This window comes from Gallinula chloropus (assembly GCF_964237585.1).
Source record: "Gallinula chloropus genome assembly, chromosome: 10".
Taxonomy (NCBI): Eukaryota; Metazoa; Chordata; class Aves; order Gruiformes; family Rallidae; genus Gallinula; species Gallinula chloropus.
Window position 1 is genome coordinate 19,395,698 of NC_140095.1, and position 23,908 is coordinate 19,419,605.

At 47.4% G+C, this 23,908-nt stretch overlaps 1 protein-coding gene across 1 annotated transcript in view; it reads left to right on the forward strand.

Annotated features, from left to right (window-relative positions):
• Positions 1 to 1,236: 1,236 nt before the first annotated feature.
• HTR4 (5-hydroxytryptamine receptor 4) overlaps positions 1,237 to 23,908 on the forward strand; it is a gene marked incomplete at both ends in the record, with an annotated part of 89,415 nt that continues 66,743 nt past the window's right edge. Inside the window, 4 exon segments of the mRNA XM_084268888.1 lie at positions 1,237 to 1,243; positions 1,418 to 1,440; positions 1,444 to 1,499; positions 23,699 to 23,824. Coding sequence (XP_084125014.1) covers positions 1,237 to 1,243; positions 1,418 to 1,440; positions 1,444 to 1,499; positions 23,699 to 23,824 — 212 coding nt within the window.

Sequence of the window (23,908 nt, forward strand, 5' to 3'; positions counted from 1 at the left end):
CAATATAGTGTCACAGGGAACCTATTTCAATTTAGCAGTAAGTCACTGTTTTAATTTTGTGTAAAAACAAACTAATTTACCAAGCATTCTTGCTTGTGTTTTCCCAGGCTGGTTTTGCAAGCTTTCTCCAGGTGATTGTGTTTAAATGACTCATTCTCTCTCTTTTTTTGAGCTTTGAAAGTTTGGAAGTTGCTGTGAGAAGTCCTGGGTCTGGTGCAACTCACGTGTGCACGTGCTGTCGCGGGTAATTGTGACTGTAAGCAGAGGCCACTTGCATCGTGGTGCTCAGCTCCTCGGTGCTGCCAGGATTACAATATGACATATGTTCATAAACTTCATAAAGTTGGTCTTGGAGAACGAGTCTCAAGAATGGCACCTGTGTTAATCGCTTGTGTTGCTTGTGTTTCTCTCTGTGAATGACTGTTGGAGCTGTGGGGGTCTTGGGTGACATACATAGGTGGGTTTCTCTGAGGTCATTGGGGGTTTTGCTTGGAGGATCCTTTGCTTTGCAGAAGAATGGGGTGGATTGGCCCATGCCATTTTTGTGAGTGCCCCTTTCCACACCAACATGCAGAGCTCACTGGGGACAGCATGGTACTGTGTGTGCTGGTGCAGTGCTTTGGGTGTGTGTCTTTTTCAAATGATTTACCTACTAATGTGTCTGTGGTAACTGGAGGGAAGGAGCTGGTACCATTTGAGCAGCGCTGCACAGAATGGGATCTGTCAACAAGTGACACAAGATGTCTACAAAGGACATTGACAGATACAGTCTTAGATGTGATCAGCATCCTATGCATTGTTTATTATGACTTCTGCCTGTGCAGCTTCTCCATACCTCTGTGGACACTGGCCAGGAGATCCTTTGCCCTGGGCTGGTGTGGCAGTCCTTACAGCTTTTTACTACCTTGCTGTAGTTGAAATGATCATCTGGTAATCTAAATCCAAGAAGTCCCTGTGAGAAGTGATGATCACGGAGTGGATTGAAGGCTGATGTTATGTTTCAGGTGAAGACCTGGCTTTACTCATGAAAGGGGGGATTTTTCTGGGTTATTTTCAGTAAAGCCAGCATTCCCCTGGACCTTGGAGCACTCTTAGCCCTAGGTTATGCAGGAATGAGTGGTGTGTACGCAGCCACAAAGCGTTGCCCATCACTTCAGCTTGCTTTCATGCCTCCAGGCATGTGCCTTAATGTTGTGAAATAGAAATATGTCAGGGTAGAAAACCGAAAAGTCTGCTATGACAGGTCTGTGCAAAGCTGTGACTTCGTTTTGACATGCCTTTGTAACCCCTGCTCTCAAGAGAAGCCAGGCTGAGGTGGGGGCAGAGTGCAGCGTATGGGTGTCTTCACTGGGGCAAATGTGTGCCTGTGGGAGATCCTTTAACTTAAAATTGTGCTTTTGAACTCTCTCCACTGCAGGACGAGGTCTCTTCTATGGACATTGAACTCCCAGCTTCCTATGCCTACTGCCTGTGATGGAAGAACTTGATGTTAATGTGAGGTAGGGTAAACTACATTGCAGTGTGTCATCCAGCTGGTGAGCTGCAGGGGGTCAGCAGCTGCATGGTGTGTTTGCAAGGTTGTGGGATGGTATTTCCTGTTTGCCTGTAGATGAAGGTCTCTGCTTATGCCACAGTGCCTGGTTTGGGGTGTCCTGGGGCTTCTGTAAGGATGCAATGTTGTCCTGTTATTTGTGTCCCTGTCAGTTGTGGCATTGCCAAGACAAGGACTTCCTTGTAGGATGGATAGGGCCCCATTAAGGACCAGGCACACACAAGCCCATCTATGCCTGCTCAATGTCTCATCCCAGTTTGTTGGGTTTTTCCTCTTTCTAAGAACTTACAGCCTCATCTCTGCCACCTTATGCTGAAAGAAGCAAAAATGACATCTCTGGAGTAACTTCAACCCCCTGGGCACAGTACTGGTAACAGTGAGAGACAAATCTCAGTGCAGATTGTTTTGGCCTTGGAAATGTGATGCCCATAGAAACTGTTCAGAACAGGCTGGAGATCTTCTTTGCAGCTGTCTCCAGGACACAAGGCTGGCATCAGCTGTGCCATTCTCCCTGGGGTGTGACTTGCAGGGGTTTTCTGTTCAACTGGGATTTGTCTCTTTTGTTTCTGGGCCTTTTGACTGGTGATGCTGAACTAAGACCCACCAAACCCCAAACTTCACACAAGGGTATCAAACTTCTGACCAAATCCATATTGATGGTCCAGACATGAGAGGAGGTGATATTCCAGTTGCAATGAGGTGTATATATCCGCAGGGAGTTTTCTTTAAATCCACTCAGGGAGTATCTTTTTGATGTCTCAGGAATTTATTTTGGGGAGTAATTCTTCACCCTTCCTCTGCCTGAACACTCATGAGAAAATGTCTTGGAGAAAACAAATGTATGTGCTCTGCTCTGGTCTTCCAGGAAAGCTTTCCCTAAGATGTTACCAAATAGAGATTGGTAGGAAATTCCATACAGAAAAGGGGGGAGCAGGGTCTTACACCTCACAAGGGATCCTTTCATGCCACCCTGTCCTCACACCTTTCCAGCTATTGGGCTTTCAGGTTGGGACTGTGCAAGCCATAACCCACCCTCTCCAGTTGCATGCACAGAGTGAGATAATACGTTTTCAAAGACAATTTCTGTTCTTAATGGGCCTCTTCAAAGTGTTGTACTATCAGAGAGAACATCTCTGGTCTTCATTCACCTACTCAAGTACCAAGAAAGTCACCAGCAACTCTGGATTGCTGCTTTAATGCACACTTAGCAGGTCACATTTATAACCCAGTAATCAATGCTGAGAGCTAATGTGTTTTGCTTAATAAAATTTGTCTTGCCTTTTTAATACCAGGAGCATAGTCAAATGCATAGGCTACTGCTGTTTCTCTGTAAAGGGAATTAAGGTGCTGACACCAAACCATTTTCCCTACAATCTTTTCCTTCCTTTAAAGACACTAGGAAAAAATCTTCTGTTTCTCATTATGGTGGAAAAAAAATTCCCCACTACCCATTTCATCATTCATAGAAGGAAAATCTGCCCATTTATAAACACCAAGGGGTGCAGAGAAGCTGCCTCAGCGAGTGACCGAGCCACAGGTGCCTGGGCACGGGGAGACTTGGTGGTTTGACCCTGGCTAGAGGCCTGATGCCCACAAGAAGACTGTACTGAGAGGGAGATGTGACACTGTATTTATCTTACCTGGATATTTTTCAGTAACCTGCTATTTTTCACTGGTGGAGACAGACACTGAGTAGGTCTGACCTGGCATGGATGTTGGTCATTTATTGGAGTTTTGTAATTTGCTACTTGTAGGAACCAACAGATCATTGTCTGTTTCATCTAATTTTTGAATTTTACTATAATTCCAATCAGCCTTAACTACTCCAACAGAAGCCCCAGCAAAAACCCCACCTTTCGTCCCAAGCCTGAAAAAGCAAACCCAGATAAAACTAACTCCTGTGAGAATTAGACTTTCTCTTCCTACTTGTGATACTTCCCAATATATGGTGTAGCCTGAATGCAGTAGGTGCTTGGAAGGAAGGGGTCTGGGTCCCGGGGGGGTGCTGGACTGTGGGCAAAGCTGGTGTGTTTCCTTTGTTCAGATTGCTGTGGAAAATGCCTCTTGCAGAGGCCTGGGGAAAGGTTGTTTGGGGTTTTTTTAAATTTTTTTAAAGAGTCCCTGAAGAGGCTGCCTTCTCCTGGAAAGTGGCTACTGTGGCCAGCTGGCATGGTCAGACCGTGGCAGGACGGTGAGGGATCCCTGAGAGGGAGCTTCTCCTTCAGTGAATTACTCCATCCAACTTCCCCTTTGGATGTGAAGAGAGGCAACACAAGGTGTTCCTGGGGATCTGCTGAATGAAGATCTATGGGAATTTGAAAGCTCTCGTGAATCAATATTGATTTGCTGTTCCCCGGCTGTTTCGATCAATCACTGTGGTCAGATCTCACTTTGTTACACTTAAGGAATGATTTTATTCCTGTGTTCCCAGGGGCTCTTTCTGAGCCAGGCAGTGCCTCATCTGGTGTGACTGGTTGCATGTGCAGACTTTGTAGTAGTCATATGGTTTAATTTTGCCTCCACACTTCCAAGCCATGAAATTCTGGTTTTGAGAGCTTTGCTTGTCAGCTACCAGGAAAGCAGCTGCTACTTCTCCTTTATCTGCCCTGACTTCATCTTTTTCCCCCCCAAGATGTGAAATGCTGAATGTTTGCTGTTGAAACCTGCTTTGTAAAGCTGTGTGGTGAGCCTGAGGGATGGGAGTGCTTGGATCCCCACTCCCCATCCCAATGGGTCTCAGGGATGCTCCAGTGGGAAGTCAGCACAAGAAGGGGAGCAAAGCCTGGGGAAATGGGAGGTGCTTGGACAGCATGGGGACAGTGGCAGGATGGAAGGAGAGAGGGATCAGCTGACTGTTTTGAGTGGAGCCCTGTGGAAACAGCATGTTGCTTTTTGGTTCAGAGCAAGGAGTGCTGTGGTTTTACTGCTGGGATGGCTGTAGGTGCAGGGCTCCAGCTCTTAGACAGCTTTTGATAGGGTGCCCCAGTGATGAGCAGCTTTACATCTCTGTAGCCACCTGAAGCATTGCAGGCAGATTCAACTGTACAAGCGTTCTCTTTCTGTGCAGAAACTTGGTTATGGGTTTTACAAAGGCTGCAGAGTGAGGTTAGAGACATTCCTGGAAATTTTAGGTGATGTGGCTTGGGAGTTGTACTTATCACAGCTGAGGGGGGTGGCAGACCTCGTTTTGTCTAATTCTAGAGTAGAAAAATACATGAACTTGCAAGTATTTCTGATTTAGACTTTACAGGATTTTTTTTAGTTTCATGTGACTTGGTGATTGCTATTGGACACATTCATTATAGGCAGTAGGTTAATGAGATACTGTCAAGTGGTTTGGAATGAAAACCCCAACTCTTGAATTAAAGTATGGAGGGGGAAAAAGGCTATTTTCTTTATTTCAAGCAACCTTATAAAAATGCTAGTGGGGCACACTACAAATGAGTGCAGTGGTCCTTTCCACTGACCCAATCTAGCACATAGTGAGCCCCTGACTGCTGCTGATGCCCTCAGGCCAAAGGACAAGGCACTGGCACAAAGAAATCCAACCCCTTCTTCCATGTGAAGGCTGCAAAGTACCACTTCAGATCACAGAATCACAGAATTGTAAGGGTTGGAAGGGACCTCGAGAGTGTGTTTGGAGCCAGACCTGCCACAAGGGCTTTAGCAATCAGGCTGCTGCCCTGCCTGCTCATGGCAAGGCATTTGCCCATGGTTCTTGTAAATCTGTGCAAACCTTCAGAACAGTTCTGCCCCTCTCTTTTCAGTTTTTCTGGGTTTTGACCCAGACAATTTCATTTTCATACAAGCACAGTGATTGTGCCAGCCCTGGAGAAAGGCTGAATCTCTTTGGGCACACAATGTGAAATTATGCACAGAGATGGTTTTGGTGCAGTTTGTTTCACTGCCTGTGCTTGCATTTCGGTGCAGAGCAGCAGTGAGGTGAATCCCCTGGTTCCCACATGTGGCACATCAGATCACATAGCACTTAGCAAGGGCACTTGTAAACTACAGTCCTGGTGAAGGACATTAAACTAGCAGCTCCATACCACATGCTCTGCAGTCCATAATGAGGACTAAAGGTTTTGAAGCATGGGTTCAAGCCATGCAGCTTCCACATTTAGGTGTGGTGGGGACATTCAGGCAGGGAGACTGGGCTGTGACTAATCCAAAATACCCCACCGTGTCCTGCACAGGGTGGAGATGTAGGGACCTCAATGCCCAGTGCTTTGATCTGCTCCTTTAAATTACCAGCTAAACCAAACAGTTCATGTATCCAGAAGTCATCTGAGAGTCTGTGGACTCATGTTTTTCTGTGCACAGACCAGGCAGTTGTCTCTTGCAGAGTGTGGGTAAGTGCATAATAACTCTGCCCATGAAAACCGAGAGAGGAGCTTCTGTCTTGTGGGAACAGCACCTGCAGACCTCGCTAAGCAATCCAGAGAGGCCTGAACAGGGACAACTCTGCTTCTCTTGAGCACGTGCCAGTGCAGTTTGCAAACATGCTGTGCACCAGGAGTAAGCAATGGCCTTATTAAAGACCATTAAAGCCTTCCTAGACCTTTGGTAAGACTTTCATCATCTCACCACACAAAATTCCCTGTGTGAATGAAGTAAAGCTTCCTGTCAGCCTGCCAGTCCCTTCTTATCTTGTAGCAGCTAAATCTGACATCATTACATTGCTGGGAGCGCAGGTGACTCACATCTACACCAGTTCTGAATGGTGTTCTTGTGTGTTTTCCCTTTGAGCTCCAGCACACAGTGTTTGTTCATTCATCCCATTGCTATGGGCACTGCACAGCAGCCCAGTGTTTCTAGCTTCTGGGCTGCAGCAATGTTACCTGGCCAGGCATCATAGAGGACTCTTTGTGATGCAACCCTGCAAGTCTCCCACCACCCTAGAGCTGCAGGGTGCTGAAATGCTTTGCTGGGTCAGCTGTGCAGGGGTGCTCTGCTGACAGAGTTTGGAAGCCATTGGCTCAAGGTTTTTGAAAGAGGTTTTGGCACAGGCAGGTTCTAGTGTGGCTTGCCACAGTTCAGCAGGTTGGGAAGTTGCAGGTGCTAATAAGGGGCCATCTGAACGTTTCTCAAAAGCTGCAAACTGATTTTCATGGGCTGGCTGGTGTTTCCACTGAACAAGCATCCTACGATTGCATGCTGAACACCGGTGGCACAAGTGTGTTTCAGGCAGCTTTTAAAATATGCATTAGCATGTAAACCCAAGAGGCTGCACTCTGGGCTTTGAGAGCCAGGCTGTTTCCCAACTCACACACCAAACTTCGTAGGTCCTTGGCCAAATCTTCAAGACTGACTGATTCTCCTCACTGTGACAACTGGAGTCCCGTGCAAGCTCCAGCAGTGCTGCTCTTGTTACTCTTCAAGCCCACAGCTGGGATGAGCAAGTTCATAACTGGGATGGGAGAAGTGGGAGAGCAGCTGCCTGCTGTTTCTGGCCATGAGCGGTCGAGCAGAGCTGCAGTTTTGCTGGCTGGAGCCTTTCTCACACTCCTGGGCAACACGAAGACCCCTCTGCTATTTGAGTGGGAACTTGTGTGTGCGGTCAGGGCTGCTCTGCACACTTTGCACTCTGTAAGAGGCTCTTGCTTCCTGGGGTGCTGGGAGAGGCTGTTACGCGCTTGAGAGAGAAGCTTTTGAGAAAAAATAATCATGAGAATGTTCAGTGGAAGTAAATAGCTTTTATATAAGCCTTTTTATTATAGCTGTTGGTGCAGGCAGACTCCCCTTGCTAAACCAACTATGGAGAAACAATGTATTATTTGACTTTGTCACAACAGTAATTGCTTTTTATTTTTAAGCCTGAGCCCCCCCAAACAGCTGAATTTTTAGATTGATGTTAGTTGCTTCCAAACTTGGCTTTATCAGCTTTAGTTTTCTCAGTTTGTTGCTGAAGATATTTTTGTGGCTTGAGGTCTTCTGAAAAATGCAGAGCCCTCCAGCAGGACTGTGTGGGGTTCATTAATCTTGCCTTGACTTTGAGAAATGAGAGGCAAGGTGAGAGAACAAGGAATCAAATTGGTTGAATCAGTGGTGTTTGTTTTGGAAGCAGATACAATATTCTATGATTTAACCTAGCTGCTCTTCCTGAAGCCCTCATGCAGAGGCATAGAGAACATGTTGCTGACAACAACTGACCCCCTTGGTGAAAGACCCCATTGAGTCAGGTGTATGTCTGAGTGAGTCCCAGTTCTGGACCCTGGTTGTGCTGCCCCAGGAGGCTCCTTCCTCCGTGGACCATGAGAAGCAGTGCTGTGGGTAGCTTCTCTAACCCAGGTCTGTTAACACTGAGCAGTAAGGCTGATGGTGAAAAGAGGCAGAGACAGCCTTGAGTTGCCTTTCCCCATCCAAATCTGGGCGTGGATGTAGTGGGAGGGAGAGGGACCCAAAAAGCGCCATCCCTGAACGCGCAGGAAGAGCTAAGGGATGCCCTACAAGAGGAGCTTGTTGTGTGCTCTTGGTCCCTGTGCTCCCCTTGGGACACTGGCAGCCAGCAGTGAGGGCTGAGGGGGCCAAGAGCAGAGCTGTGAGGCAGGGCAGGCAGAAAACTGAGCTGAAAGCAGAGATGGATGTCTGGGGAGGTGCAGGCTGTGCTATGTGGTTGGAGCCAAATAACAGACCAATTTAGTGACCCTGAGTGCAGAAAATGGAAGGGTTTTAGTAAAGAGTTTGTGTGCTCTGAGTGCCTTGCCGGTGGGGATTCATAGAAAGCAAACTGCTTGAGATTCCTCCATCAGGTTCTTATATATACACAAGCTCTTTTCAAAACTGGTCCAGCTTTTACACTTTGAGTCATTAAATCACTGTTTATCTCAACTTCTTTGATCACATTTCTGTTTAGGTAAGAAATACCAGGCTAAAACGCCATTTAACAGGCCAGGATCAGTCTAGAGCATTCTTCTTTTCCTAGTCCCCCTTCTAGGTGAAGTTCAGCTCGAATCCTCCTGTAATACCTGCAGCATCCATCCAGAAATATATTTGGTCACTTATTTCTGTGGAGAGACACACCGATTGAAAAGATGTTCTGCAGAGCCCTGTCTTCTCTACTGGCATCCCCAGGCAGGAATGGTGCAGTGGGCAGAGGAGCATGTAGATGAGAGCTGAGTTTTCATCCCTTGATATACAAGCGATGTAATGTCCTGTTCCACTTGCTGAGCTGCTGGGGATGAGTGTGCTTTCTCCTCAGGATAAGGACAGGCAGAACACTGGGTGCCAGGAAAGAGTGAAGTAAAACCCAACAGAATCCTTACGAGGGAAGACTTACCAGCACTGATTTATGTCAGTGGGAGATGTGACTGTGTGTAAGCTGTGCTGTTGAACAAAATGGTTCATTTTAGAAGAAGTTGCTGGGTTTTTTGGATTGAGCCTCTGTGTGCCTGGCTGCTGCCCAGGGGTGCTGGGGTTGTCTGGCATAGAGAGGGCACCCAGGAAGGAGTCTGCAAGCTGGGAGCACTGAAATGCATGGGGCATTGCTGAATCTGCAGCTGTAGACTTTGCATTTGCCATCTGCTGACACCAGGTGCAAGAAGAGGGCCAGAGCAGGGAGGGCACAGGGAAGCAAACATGCTGTGTGAGGGTTCACTTTCCTCTTTCTGTGCTACCAACCCAAATCCTCACAAAGCCTTGCAACAGGAGCTCTCTGCCAAGGGCCCAGGCCCTGCTCAGCAGGAGCGATAGCTGTTACCAGCCTGGGTACTCTTCATATTGTTCAACTTTCTTCTCAGTTTCTAGGGAAACACTTTTTAGCACTATATTTATCGGAACATCTTTCCAAACACCTCCGCCAACACTTAATTAATGGAATTTTTAAGCCTGGCTCCAGCTTCTGCAAATGAATAGTGTGCTCCCTCATGGCAGCTGGGGAGCAAGGGAGACACGTACTCTGAAATAAGTCAGAGGGTGCAGAGGCAGTGGGGCAGCTCCACCACTTGTCTGTGTGTGCTGAGCCCCCAGGGAGGTGAGACCATCACACACTTCGGTGATGTTTCACTCTTATTAGTGTGCCCTGAAGAATCTGCATGGATGGAAATGCCCTTGATGAAGAGCTGGGCCATAAAAATTAACTTTTTGTTGCCTTTCTGCACATTGTTTCATTAGCTTCAGTGTCTCTGTCCAGTGGTGGCTGCTGAGGATCTGGAAGAGGCTGTGATTGTGGACAGGCAGGGATATCCCAGGGCAGACCCGCCTCCAGGGCTTGGCAAAACCTGGCAGCTGTCCTAGAAAGCAGCAGGTTGCCAGAGCAGGGAAATGGGATGGACCTGGTTGCCAGCTTTTGCCCATGCCAGCTGCCTGGAAGGGCAAGGCTGGCAGCTCTTCAGGACTCTCTTCTTGACTTTCCAGGGTGGACTCTTTGCATTAGACTGGCAAAATATAACTTGTCTCACTGTCTGGGACTTGTTAAGCTGGCTGTGCTCAGAGGTCAGGAGTGAGGAGGCTGGAAGGGGGTGTTAGGGTGTCTTCAGAGACAGGACAGCAATGAAACGGCAGCTATGCAGGAGCTGTGGGCCAGATTGGCGGTGGGAGGGTTAATACGGCACCGTGAGCTATGCTGACAGAGCTGTGTTTCCTTGTAGAACAGATGTGGTATTGGTCAGGCTGTAGATGGAAATCTAACTGCTTTTGCTCTCCACTAAGTGAGTTAGAATTCCCTGAGTTGCTTTTGGACAAGACAGTCCTGGGTAGACATCTGCTGGGAACATTGTCTTGGGAATAGAGCTGCGATGCTGAGAGCTGGGGTGAGCTGCTACCAGCTCCAGACCCTGCTGTGATAGTGTGTGCAGCTGCAGAACGAGCCACTCACTGTGTGGGAAAGAGCATTTATAGGATGTTGGATATGAAGGATGCCATATCAAAGCCTGTTCTGTGCTAGTTGCTTGGCTGTGTGTCTGGGACCTGCTATCAGGTAGTGTTAATGGCTGTTGATAGACTGTTACCCTGGAGCAGAGTGCAGCTGGGAGGCAGATAAGAAACGTGCTCCTCTTCTTACTGATTTCAGTCTTTCCACTATTTATTTTGCCCCTGCTGTACAGTGGCAATGAATCATCACCAATGTGACTCCCTGGTCTGGCAAACAGTTGGAGGGCTGAGCCTCAGCTGCTGCCTGAACTTGCTGTCTTGCCCCATCTGCTAACCGAGGACTTGCCGTCACGTGTCCCCTGAGCCGCAGCCTCTGCCTGCCCAAGGTCAGACCATTAAGTAAAACTGGACGCTGCTGGAACATAAGCTTTGCCATCTGATGGACAGGAACCCTGTGGAGCTGGAGCTTTCAGGAGCCTTTGGCTGTTTGAGGGTGAATCCATTGAGGCAGTTTTATTTATGAGAATAAAAATAAGCACTAAAACCACCCCAACTGGAGGCATGCTGAAAAACGTGGCAAGGCTGAGCTCCTGCTTGAGAAGGGACTTGTGAAGAGGCACGTTCAGCTCTTGTCCTTGTGTCGTGCAAGACAAACCAAGTAACTGGAGATCAAACTACTTTTAAGCACATGAGCAGGAGGTGAAGGGTCTGCCTGTTGCAAGGGCCTCTTTGCATTTGAGGCAGTTTCTGCTCTCTATTCAGTTGCTGAAAGCTGACTGTGGCCTTGAGCGACTCAAGTCTTTCCCAGACTATGATGCCTGGACTGCTGGGAGCGTTTGATCTCATGCTTGCTAGATGCTCTTCTATTTCTCAAGCTTAAAAAAAATAGTAAATCTGGATGCTTTTACATTAGAAACAGAATCTCAGCATTGGAGAGGGCTGCTGGGGGCAGGAGCTGGGCTTCTGGCTCTGTGCTGGTATACCTGTGATAGATGGGTCAGCAGCTGACTTTTTGACTGCACGTTGGCATTGCTGTAAGCTCAGAGAGGAGGAAAGGAGAAAGGAAATGGCTCTGCTTGCTGTTAGTGAGGGATAGGGAGGAGTGAGCAGGATGCTTTTAAATACCTGGCTATCTATCTATTGCTGGCTCAGAGTGAAGAAGAGTGAATGGAACAAGGCCTTTCCTGGGCTCGTGAGATCATGCCTGCATGAGAGCAGAGGCAACATGTAATTGTTTTGGGGTCATCTCTGTCTTCTGTCACCCCTGCCCAGGTTGGGTGCTTACCTCATGGCTCGTCTCTCACTGGGCTCTGTGCACAGGCAGAGTATTTCTGTCTAACAGTAGGCACGGATGCTTTCCTTGATTTCCTTGCACCCAATATCTGCTTCTTTGTTTGATGTGTGACTTTCACAGCCCAAGCACTCTCCTCTGGGAACATTGGGTCACTGTTCCAGCATGGCACCAGATACCATGGTGAAAGCAGACTCCAGTGGCTGCAGTTCTGGGCAAGAGCATGTCCTGATGACTGGGATCTTTTAAAAGTCATTTCCAGAAGTTGAATGTGTGTAAACAGATTATTTCACTTAGTCCCCAGTCCCTTAGCCTTATCTGGAAAATCAGTTGGCTCCCAGGGCACAGATGATGATGTTTCCACACTCTTATCTCCAAAGTTACGTCTATTGGCATTTAAGTTCTGTCCAACTTTGCCTTAAAGGCCAGGACCTGAAAACACAAAGTCTGCTTGTTTCCAAAACCTGCTTTCCACGGAGACCAGAGGGCTGTGATGGTGGGCCAGCTCATTGCTTGCTACCAGTAAACTACTCTGGAGACCAGTCCAGGGCTTGCTCTTCTCATGAACTTCCTGAGAAGTTTCCTTATCTGAAAACTGGCTGCTGTCTACTTAACAGGAAGTATAATAGGAAAATAAATAAATCCAACATAAGAAGATAGGCAGACAGGGCCAGGTCATGATAATTTCGTCAAGACACTCTCAGGACTGAGAGATGAGTGTTGAGGCAGCTGCCCAAGAGCTGTGACATGTTTCTGAGCAGACTCAACCAGGGTCTTATGTATTTGGAGGGTTAGGGCAGGTAGAGAGCACCACAGGACACTGGAAGGATCTTTGGTTACTCTGTGGAAAGGAGGTGGTGGGGGTATGGGCCCGTTCCCTCACCAACCTCTGCTGGAGGAGCTTCTTTGGGCCTTGTACATCAAGATATGAACCTCCTCTTCACTGGTAGACATCCCTGGAAAACTAGTAGGCTTTCTTTGGGAATTAAACTGCTTTTGTTGTGGTTTTGAGCCATGCTAGAGTGGAAGAATGCATTGTTTTTTCTCCATTCCCAAGCAGCTGGAATAGATTGGTCCCATTACTGCCATTATTTGCAATTTCCATTTTTATGGGCCATAATGGGGATGTGATTCTCAGACAGAGCTGGCAGCTACAATGAAACATGCTGCTTTTTTTTTTTGCTTTTTTTTTTTTTTAAATATATCTTGCAATTCAGCTACTGTTCAGTATGCCTGGTTGATCTGGGTCTAGTCCAATGCAGGCTTCTAGTGCTGCTTGTACTGCTCCCTGTAAGCCTTGCTCTGAGCCCTTGTTGATGCTTTCTCCTTGCAGCAACATGAGGATCTGTTTAGAACTACTCTTGGTGACACACTGTAAGACAGAGGAAGTTTCCATTGGAGCTCAAAGCAGTAAGCTGATTCATCTAGCAGTGTCCCTCACCTGAAGTACCTGCTGAAGTTAGCAACGAAGTTTAAATGGCCAGAAAATACAGGTGTGAGGGAGACTGGCTGGAGACCTGTCAGGTGGAGAAGGACCCTGGGGGTGTTGGGTGACTGCAGGCTGAACATGAGCCAGCATTGTGCTCAGGTGGCCAGGAAGGCCAATAGCATCCTAGCTTGTGTTAAAAATAGTGTGGGGCCAGCAGGTCTGGGGAGGTGACTATGCCCCTGTACTTGGCATTAGTGAGGTTGCACCTCGAGCGCTGGGTCCAGTTCTGGGCCCCTCACTATAAGAAGGACATTGAGGTTCTCAAGAGAGTCCAGAGAAGGGCAACCAGGCTGGGGAAGGGGCTGAAGGGCCAGTTTCCTCAGTCAGTGGCAAGGAAAATTATAGACCTGGGATACCCAGTGCATCAGGGTGTAACTTATTTGCAGGGGGTGGTTATTACACTGAGGCAGACTTTAAAAATCAGCCTGCAGTGAGGGAACTGGGAGAGGCAACAGCTAGCTCCCAGTTGTGGGTCAAACTTAAGTTTGTTGAAGTCTATACCTAGTGTGTGGAGAGTCCATACAAAATGCCACCAAGTAACTTCACTCCCCTGTGCACAGTACAGTCTCTCCCTTTGCCTTGGTCTCCTCTCCAGGAACGGCTGTTTCTAGGAATCTTCTGCAGACAAACACAGTGAGACATTTCTCCTGGAGGCTTTTGCATTTGTTAGCCAAAGGAAATCACAACTGAGCAAACACTTCCAGAGCTTCTTAGCCTTCAGAGAAGTGTGCTGGTAGTGACTCCTGGGTGGGATCTGGGTTGCATCTGAGCTGTCTGCACGTACCATCTACAAAGCAGTGCTAACTGTTTGCTTTTCCTCTGTCCCGCTGTTTGCCCAAGTTGACATCCTCTCTTGTTTATTTGAAGTGAGAAATGCGATGAGGCTTTTGTGGAGAGTATTTAGAATATGCACTTAGCAGGGGACGTAGAAGGAGGTTTAAATAAAACAAGAAATTTAAGTGCTCTGTTCTTGAATCAAGGACTTTCCATGTCCTTGCTTACAAAGAACACCTATCTGGAGCCGAAATACAAGAGCCTGGTTCATACAAAATGAGCTGATGTTCTCAGGGGATGAAGGCTTCTGGCCTGCTACTTCTGGGACTAGCTTTACCAAACTCTGGTCTCTATAGTAAAGCTCATATTGGGGTAGCAGAGCTGGAAATGCACCATGTCACAAAGATTACTTTTACCCCACTTGACTGATGGATTGTGTGTTGGGGTATCGCAGGCTGGTTGGGCAGTCCAGAAACCGTGGTGCTGGAGGAGGGGCTAAGGAGACACGCCATTCCCTGGGACATGGGGCAGCCACTCAGTCCTGTGAATGAGCTGGGGACTGGTTTTGTGTGCTCAGAGCCACACAGGGTACCCGAGGGGTGGGGTTGTTTCAAACAAAATATATTCCAGAAATCAATGTATTATCTTGTCTGTGCCAAGTCTTCCATTAGCGGGGTAACAACAAGAAACTCTTTCATCCCTCTAGATTCTTGAAACTGGGAAACTATCCAGGAAATATTAGAAGTTAGACAGCCAATAGCTGTATCTGCCTTTTATTGTCTGAGGTGTAAACAAGCAGTGGGGAAAGTACACAGCCTGGGACTATTAATATACAGCCTGATGCCAGGACTCCTACACTGGTCTTGACTGAATGCCTCTCGTTTAACAGTTGTTCCCTGGCTGCAAGTACTGCTTGCAAGAGCAGAGCGGGACTTTCATGCTTTCTGATTTGAAAGTCTTGCAACTTGAAGGCTTTTGGCAACGGTGGGAGTAAATGTTTTCCCTGGTTTGAGCATCAGAACTCAGTATGGGAATGCCAGTAAGGTCTATGAACTGCCTCAGCGGTGCTGCGATAAAGTGTTACCTTTGGGAAACAAATGTGTCTGGATAGGGCAGGACTTAGTTGTTATGGGAAAATATATTATAATGAGGCAGGGAAGAGAAATGCTTTTAGCCCAGGAGCAGCAGCAGCTTGCCCTTGAGGAATAGCAGGCTCTGCTTGATAGGTCTCAGAGCAGCTCAGTTTTGTACCTGGTTATTGCAGGAGGCATCGCACTGACTTCTCTGAGAGATCTTGGCTCTCAGTGTACATTTAGCATGAGTCTAAGCCTTGATCTTTTTCCAGCTCATTCCCATGCCAAGGGATGCTATGTTGAGTCCAGATCAGGTTACTCCCCATTTCTAAACTGGTGAGATCAACTCAAGATAGTTGTATGTGTAATGATGGGGTCGCTTATGTCTCAGTAAAGTGAAACTCTTTTGTATGGTAATTGAATTACATTCCTGTTTGAGAGTACATACTAGGCTCGTCTTTGGTGTTTATAGAATATGGAATATGACAATTAGGGGGGGTGCTGCTGGTAAATAAAGTGCTCTGTTAAATCTCTGGCTCTCCAGAGCATAGCTATGATGTATTTGTCACTTGAACATACAGCCTGCTCTATTTGAGAGTTCTGTATGACGTGAGATAGGTAAGAGCCACTTACTTGGGAATATAGAGGACAGTCACCTTACTGACATGGAATATGCACCAAAAGTCAGGTTTATTTTTGGGCTTCTTTCATCATCTTTTGTTCTTCATTAAACTGATACGTAGCTTGGTAGATGCAGCAGGCTTACTTCTGAGGAGCAGTTCTCATTAGGAACTGATCAAGACACTTCTGATTAAAGGGTTTATTCAGCTCTTACAAATGATAAAGGATTGTTACACTATGTCTGCTGCACTTTGTAGTGTGCCTAAATCCCTGGCTATGCCTAACCCCGAGACATGGGTTTTTTTCATAGTTACAGAATTTGCTAATCGCATTAAAATATGTAGACCCTGTGTATCTGAGAAGTATTGTTATGTTTATGTGAAAATAGTACTGTGTTTATTTGAAAGCAGAAGGGGAATATTAAGCATGCAAAGGAGTAAAATTTAAAGACTTGAAAGTATGTTACAAGGCACATAGTGCCAAGGTCCTGCCAACTCCAGGCAGATGTGGGAGGCTGCGATTAGTGGTGGCACAGGGCTTTGCACCAGAGTGCTCTGCAGTAGCTGTCAGTGGATCCCAAGCAGAGTAACTGCAGCAGCTGCCCTTCCTCCATGTAAATACCATGATCTTAATCTAATGCTAATTTAGTAAGTTAATTTTAGCTTATATTTTAGGTGACAGTCTAATGTTTTTTAAGGATTGTACTTACACGCATCAGCCCTGCAGCGATATCCGCTGCTGTGTGGGTGTGAATTATGTAACACTTGATCTGCTGCCTGGGAAGGAGCAGAGCTGGGGCTTCATCCCTCCTTGTATGAGAAGTAGATGTGGTGGCCAGACTCCTTCCTTAGCCTTAGGCAGCACCTAAGGCGGTTTCCCACCTCTGTCACACACTGCCCTGTGCCGGTCCAAACCGTGCAGCTTCTCACCCGCTCTGCCTCTCGAGGTCTCAGACCTCCTCTGCATGATGATCATGGTAAAGGATCGCATTGTTCAGGATTGGTTTGTAACCCCAGATCCAGTTTCCAACTAGAAGAGGCAAGAACTTTCTGCTGGTGCTAAGGAAATCACATGGACCAGCAGAAAGCTCTTTGTTTTCTTCTTTTCTAGGATTACTTGGAGCCCCTTGCACCTTACTGGGCAGCCCGAAGGTGGGCAGTCCCAAAGCCTGCAGGTGTGCAGAGCTGGAGCCGTTGCTCTGGCACCGATGCCTCCTGAGGTCCCGCACCCTCTGGAGCTCCAGCATGTACCTGCTCCCAAACGGGGAAGCGTTCCTAGCGCGTACTGATTGACTGCACAGCCCACACACAGCAATTTAAAAAACATTTAAATAGCCTGTCTTCTTTGCTTCATCTTGACAATTGATTTTAATCAGCATTATCAGCTCCTTGAAACACTTAATTCTCTGAAGCACTGTGGCGTTCAGGCTCCAGGAGGTGCGGGATGCAGAGGGTGCGGGATGAGGTTATCAGTAGTTTTGTCCAGGAGGGGGAAGCCTGAAGTCCTCGTTTCATCATTCATGGTCTTGCTTCAGTCCCTGCTGTTTGCAGTAGTGTGGTGGGTTTTCAACCCCACACCATCAGTGGAAGCAAGTTGATTTGCAGAACCAGCATAAAAGGATAAAACCTCATCCCTTTCCACCTGCCCCACCACCATATTTATTTGGTAAAAAACCCAACACAACAAACCACTCAAACTAATCATATGACTGAGCTATTTTGATACGTGGAATGCTGTTTATTTCTGGCTTGTCAATACTTTAATTAATTCAATCTGTTTCTAAAACAGAAGTGAAGTACATAGTTGATTTGAATCTGTTAGAAGTTGGCCTGCCATCTGCACAGTCTGAAGCGAAGCGGCACAGGCAGCGTAGCATTTGAAGGCACTAAAAGAAATGATATGCTTCTGGATTAATGCTGACTTCTGATTCATATTTTTAGGTGGCAATAGAAAAGAATATGGTAACAGCTGGAAAGCCATAGATCAAATAATATCTTCCCTGTTGTCATGTTTCTATACTGAGACATGCATTGTTGGGTTTCTGCATAACGTAATCTATCTTGATTTTTAAGCTTTTAACACAGCCTCTGATTTGGTACCTGGGAATAGAAGGGAGGAGAGGCAAATGACAGCTTATTTGTAGTTAAAGACCTACATGAGATCACGTCAGCTGGAGCTACGCAGAGGGAAAAGCCATGGCTTGGTTGAAAACAAGGTGGGCCAACTCTTCCATGTATTCCCCGTGCACTGAGCTCACTGCTAAATCAGGAGTAAGCTCTTCTCTAGGTGGCTGCTGCTCTGAGCTTTTAATCTTCTGCAGTGACAATCACCCTTGTTAGGAGTGCTCGCTACGGCCCCTGACTACCCCCAGGAGATGCTCCAGGTTACCTCTGCGGGCAGAGTTAGTCCTCTCCAGCTTAGAAAGGGTCCACCCAACCTCCTCCTCATCAGCTGTGCTCCTCTGTCCCCCAAAAGCAAAGTCTTTTTTTATCCAGCCCTCACTCTCATTTCCATGCCCCTCGTTCCTGTGGCAGTGCCCATGCGGTGCCCAAGGTGTTCTCAGCGCTGAGCTATTTATTAGTGACTTTTCCCCACTGTGGCAGCGGGGAGGTCAGGCTGTGACATGGGTAACAAAAGCCAGAGGAGCAATCTGCGTGGTTTTACCAGCACAACTGATCTGTGCAGCTTAATTGCTGTGTAAAATATGCAAAAGCACTTGAGGTCGTTTAGAAAAGTTGGGGTGTTTACAGGAAAGTAGAAATTGAGCCTGAAAAAATAATTGCGCTTTTTTTTCTTCACATTAATGACTATACAGAGGAGCCTTTTAACTGTGGCCATATATGGGTTTTAAGCTCTCATTCCACATCAGTATTTCACCTTTTCCCTTAAGTGATTTCTAGATTCCTACTAACCAACAATCATTTTGTCTGAATCTCATTTCCTCATAATAGCAAACCCATCCATCTCTGCTTTATTAAGCAGGGAAGCATGCTTGGAAGCCAGAGCACTCAGATTTGATCAAAGATGTTATGCAAACCATTGATTTTAATTTACAGCAATATCCACTTCTTCCATTATTAACAGCTTTGAATTACTGAGACTGAATAATTAACAAATGTCCCTACTTGATGATAGATCATTCAGAAGGCAGATGTGCAGAAATGCAGCCAGGCGAGCATCCTTCCTGCACCCCCAGCGATGCACATGCCTGTTTAATGTTCCCTAGGGGAGCAATGCAACGTGGCACAAGGAAAATGCTCTTTGGAGAGATGTCCCAAGGGTTTCTGAAATGATTATCGCAGCAAATACTCCATAGACCAGTGTGCCAGGGTATGTTTCTGACTTGCTGGCCACTGTTGAGAACCCTGGGTGAAGTCAAATGGTGCAGACTGGGATGCCACCCCTTCCAGGACAGGGATGCATAGGTACTCTGAGTGGAAGAAGTGGCCTTAAAGCATTGCCCTCCTTGCTGGCTGGAGCTGAAGCACCACTCAGTCTTCAAGCAGGGCAACATCTGGTGAAATGTGGCTCAGTGCTGGCCTCCTTTGGCATTTCAAGAGATTGTTTTGATGAGGAACACTCAAAACCTCTGTGCATGAAAGAAGGCTTGGGGTGGGTAATTCTCTCTGGTGTTTGTTCATTGCACAGCTCTTTGCAGCTGATGAGGCTGGAAGGGATGGAGGTCTCTCTACTGGGCAGTAAGCTTGTTCACTGAGGAGGAAGATGTCTGGGCACACAGAGCAGATGCAAGTCTTCACCTGCTATTATGGTCCCTGTCCTCCTTCAGAACCCAAATGAGAGGAGAACATCTGGGATTCTTAGAAAAGGAGACAGCCAGTACCTGCCTTGTGAGGACAAGTCTCCCCTCCACCCAAAACCACATTCCCTCACTCTGGGTGTCACTACTTAGCAAAACCCAGCTGAAGTGTGGTGTCAGTCTCCTGCCAGAAGGCACCAAAATTGTCCAGTTAGAACTTCTGAGTTATAACTTCAGAGTTGTAACTTCCTTGCAGCTGTAGGAGTTCTCAATGCAGAAAATCCTGCTGCTGTGGAAGAGCACAGAGGTGTCTGCAGCTATTTCTGTCCTCGCTGCATGGTGACAAGCATCATTTCTTTCCACCTCCAGAGTCCTTTTCTCTGGCATCCCTCAAGTTCCCTCCTCCCTCCCATCCCACAGAACCCCCATGCCCATCGCAGGGGGACCAGTGTGGACTGAGCAGTCAGCAGCATGCAGGGACACCCAGCTTTGTAGCATGTGGATGCTGTCACCACTGGGGAGGGAGCAGCAGAGGGTACACCTTTAGAGAAGGGACACAGCACTCCAGAGAAGCGGATGTGATGTGCAGAGCCTGCCCTGGGCTCAGGGCTACCTTTCAGTGACAGTAGCAGCCTTGACATTTGTCAGGGTTCCCTATGTAAGCAGAGCTGCTGCTTTCCAGTGGGAGATGAGCAGGTGGTTAAGTTCACTCATGCTTTTATTACATCTTATCTTGATTATTGTGAAATGTTTATGCCTGAGTGAAACCCATTGCCTTTAGGATCAGAGCAGCTTATTCCAAGAACAGGGCAAATCAAAATGTTTCAATCCTCTCTGCCTTGCTCTGTGGGATGGATGAGACCTCAGGGTGCATTTCACTGGGCAGCACAGCCACAAGCCTGAGGGCCAGCATCCCTGCCAGGGGAGGGAATGAGGAGGTCTCAGCAGGAAGCCTCAAAGCCCCAGAGCTTCCTCCAAAAAAGAGTTAGCAGGCTGAGTTGCCAGCCTCACTGCCAAGCCCCATTTACAGCTGATGGTCAGCTCACCCCCTGGCAGGGCTTCCCCCCCCACACTGTCCTTGCTGCAAAGTGCTCAAATAATTCAGTGATGAGAACTGTTTAGGAGCAGCAGAAGCACATGCAAAGCTAGATAAGACAAAATATAAATCTAACTCTGTATAAATCACCATCATCATCCTCCTGTCATCCTCTTTACTGCTGTGCTGGCACGTATGTGCTGCCACGCTCACTCGGGAGGAAGAGGCACACCTTTTGTGTGGCAGTGTTCAGTGAGGTTTGATGTTTCCTTCCAGCCATGGGGTGATGTTAGCCTATTAGGAAGGCCTATTTAGACAGGTACAATTACAGCTCGTCAGTGAAGGTGCCTTTGATCCTGGCCTCCCCATTGTTCCTGTGGCTTTTCATCCCAGCCTGTACCTGGCTAGCAGGCCTGCGCCTCAGACCTGCCTTTGAAGCTGCTTCTTTTCCATTTCCCTTCAATTTTCGTGGTGTCTTTTTCTGCTGATGACCATTCCTAATGAAGCCTCTAGCATTCGGGTGTGCTTAGACTCCTGATGCTTGGCGAGTGCCTGGCCTTCCCTGTCTGCTGCACAGCCAGGGACAGGAGGAGAGCAAGAGGTGGGACAGGGACGCTGTGCGGCTCCCACAGAGGAGAATCACCTTGTGCATCCTGCAGGGAAGGGCCCGATCCCAACTGCCCATCCTTTTCCAAAGCATTTCCAAAGCAGTGCAGGTTTGTGTGTCAGCAGCCCCCATCTTCCTGCCTCCCAAAATCTCCCACCCAGGACTTTTCTACTGGGAAAATGAGGTCTTTCGGATCAGAAGTAACTCAGGATGGATGAGAGGGAGAGTGAGTAATTTCTGGGTGCAGGGAAGGAGTGACATCATTTTGTAGGAGCAGCCGTGTGGCCAGTGAGCAGTTCTGTAGGGTGGCTTGGGATTTTAGTGTTGGGATAAGGAATTGGATGCCAGTTGCCTTTAGTTTTGTGGGAGGAGTTTCTGTATGCAATTTGGGGTGGTCTCTGCTGATTGAGAAGCACAGAAGCTGAAGCTGGTTGGATGAATTTGCATTTATCATGTTACTGTGAGACAAAGGAGGAAGGCTGCCCGGAGGTCCCTGTGTGCTGAGAGCTGGAAAGATGGGCCAGAGGGAGGGAAGGCAAAGGAACCCACCAAGAGCTATGAAACACAAGCTCACTGTGACACAGACCTTTGTGGTGTGAGAGAGCAAGGGAGGCACTACTGAATGGATGTAAGCATGGATGTGGCAGATCCTTTTGATGGATAGGGATTTTCTTCTGTCAGATGGGAGGAAGTATGTCCAGCCCAACACAGGCAAACTGCAGGCAACAATCGCAGCATAATTGCCAGAACCACAGACACAAAACCCACTCGCTGCAAGAGCTGTCCAGGAACTAGTGACCCCAGGCATGAGGAAGCAACGGTCTCCAGTAAAAACTGGGGAAGCTGCCTTTAGTTCAGACAGCACCTTGTCAACATTTCTGAATGCACGAAGGATTTGCCCAGAGCTGCTAGCTTCTTGGAGCCTTAATTGCCCTCACTGAAGTTGTGCTACGTTCAGTAGACAATTCTTTCTAATTAAGTGCAAACTCTTTCAGATTCTGGGAAAAAAAAAAAATCACATCTTGACTTTGCCCTTCTCCTGTCCTAGCATTTCTAATTGGTTTGCACAAAAATAACTGTCTTACTGGATGCAAACCCATGGCTCCATCTGACCCCTCTCCAGTGTAACAGCGGAGACTTTCCTCCATTAACCGGGAGTGGATTAACTGGCAGCACTGGAAACCAGCAGGGCGAAAGAAGCAGTTGTGCCTTTGCCTCTGGGCTGGGATCATTCACTCCAACACAAGACAAAACCCACTTCCTTACTGGGTACCCTTTACCCTGAGTCACCTGTACCCCCCTCTCCTGCTACACTGGTACCCCAGCAGCCCACCTCCAGAATGACCTGTACCTGTGTTCCACGTACCTCGTGGTGCTCATGGGCTTTTTGCCTCGTGGGGAGGTGGGATGCACCCCACTGTCCGCCCAGCATGACATTCATTATCCCTTTACTTTTAACATGGGATTAATTGGTGTTAAAAGCTACTGGTGGTCTCAGAGTGAAAAAACACAACTTGGCATATGGACGTACATTTGTGTCATCTCCTTCCCTCTTCTTTATTTGCTCATAACCATCCTCACCCACCTGGGCAGACCTATACCCAGTGAACACGCTGAAAATGAGAGTTCCTAAGGTATTGGTCATACTCACTATGAAGAGTCCAACTGCAGCAGGCTGCAATCTGACCCAGTGGTGTCACTGGCAGGGGGGATCTAGTCACATTGAAGGTGACATCGCTTTTAGGGACAGACCTGGAGCCTGTGATTACGTGGATGCTCTGCAATGCAGGCTCTGGGTGAAGTCTGTCGCTAGAAGCTCGTTTGTGTGGCACAGGTAGTGGAGGCAGGACTTTGTCAGTCTCTCATCTGTTTTAGCTTTGCCAAAGTCAGGTGAATTCAGTGAGATGAAGTGTAAACGTCTGGCATGTATTTAGTAAATAGAGACCCCTGAGGAATTCAAAGTAAAACAGAATAACAGTTCAGTTTTTCAATTACCTGAACAATCTCACGTTAATCCTGGGTGCCCAATACCTGTGAAGAAATTTCCCTGCTGAAATAGTGTCAAGCGCTGCTCTTAATGCCACTTCATTCCCAGCCATGCTTGATAACATGAGAAAACACCCATTCCCTGGAATGCAATAGGAAAAGCTACGTGAGCAGGTGAAGGCTTAGGACACGTTTTGGTCTGTATACATAATTGGAAACAGCTTTAAAGGAAAAGTGGCTCCAAATTTTGTGATTAAAACCAATTTTATGAGGAATTGAATGCTATTTCTTGCATGTGGTGTATGACCTTCCTGTTCTGCAGGCTCCAGGAAAAAAAAACCAATAAATTTTTGGAAAACATTTAACAAGGTATTCAAGGAAACACAGACTTGAAACATGTTCAACAGTGTGTTTTCGTGTTATCCTTCCTTTTCTTTCTCTTCATTAAGTGAAATAAATTATTAATGTCATTCTAGGGGAAAATGGGGGACTTACTTTAAAACCCCCCCTAACAACAGACTGCCTCTTGGGGCGCACAGAGTGAAGGGAAGAGAGAACAAGGGAAAAGATTCTGTAGAAGATTTCTAAACTCAGGGTGTGCAATAGTCACCTTGAGCGCCTGGGTGCTGCCTGGGTGATCCCCTCCTGTCAGTGCTGCAGCTTCTGTTCTTTTATTCTGTGTGTGTGTGTCTGCTCCCCAGTTCGAGTGAGGGCTTCGGCGTAGCGGAGAGGATCGTGCTGCTCACCTTCATCTCCGCCGTTATACTGATGGCCATCCTGGGGAACCTGCTGGTGATGGTGGCCGTGTGCCGGGACAGGCAGCTCAGGTGAGCCCAGCCAGCCAGCGCCTGCCCAGCCTCGGGGGTACAGGGGAAAGCCATTAGCTGCCTAAAAAGCCCATGCCTACAGCT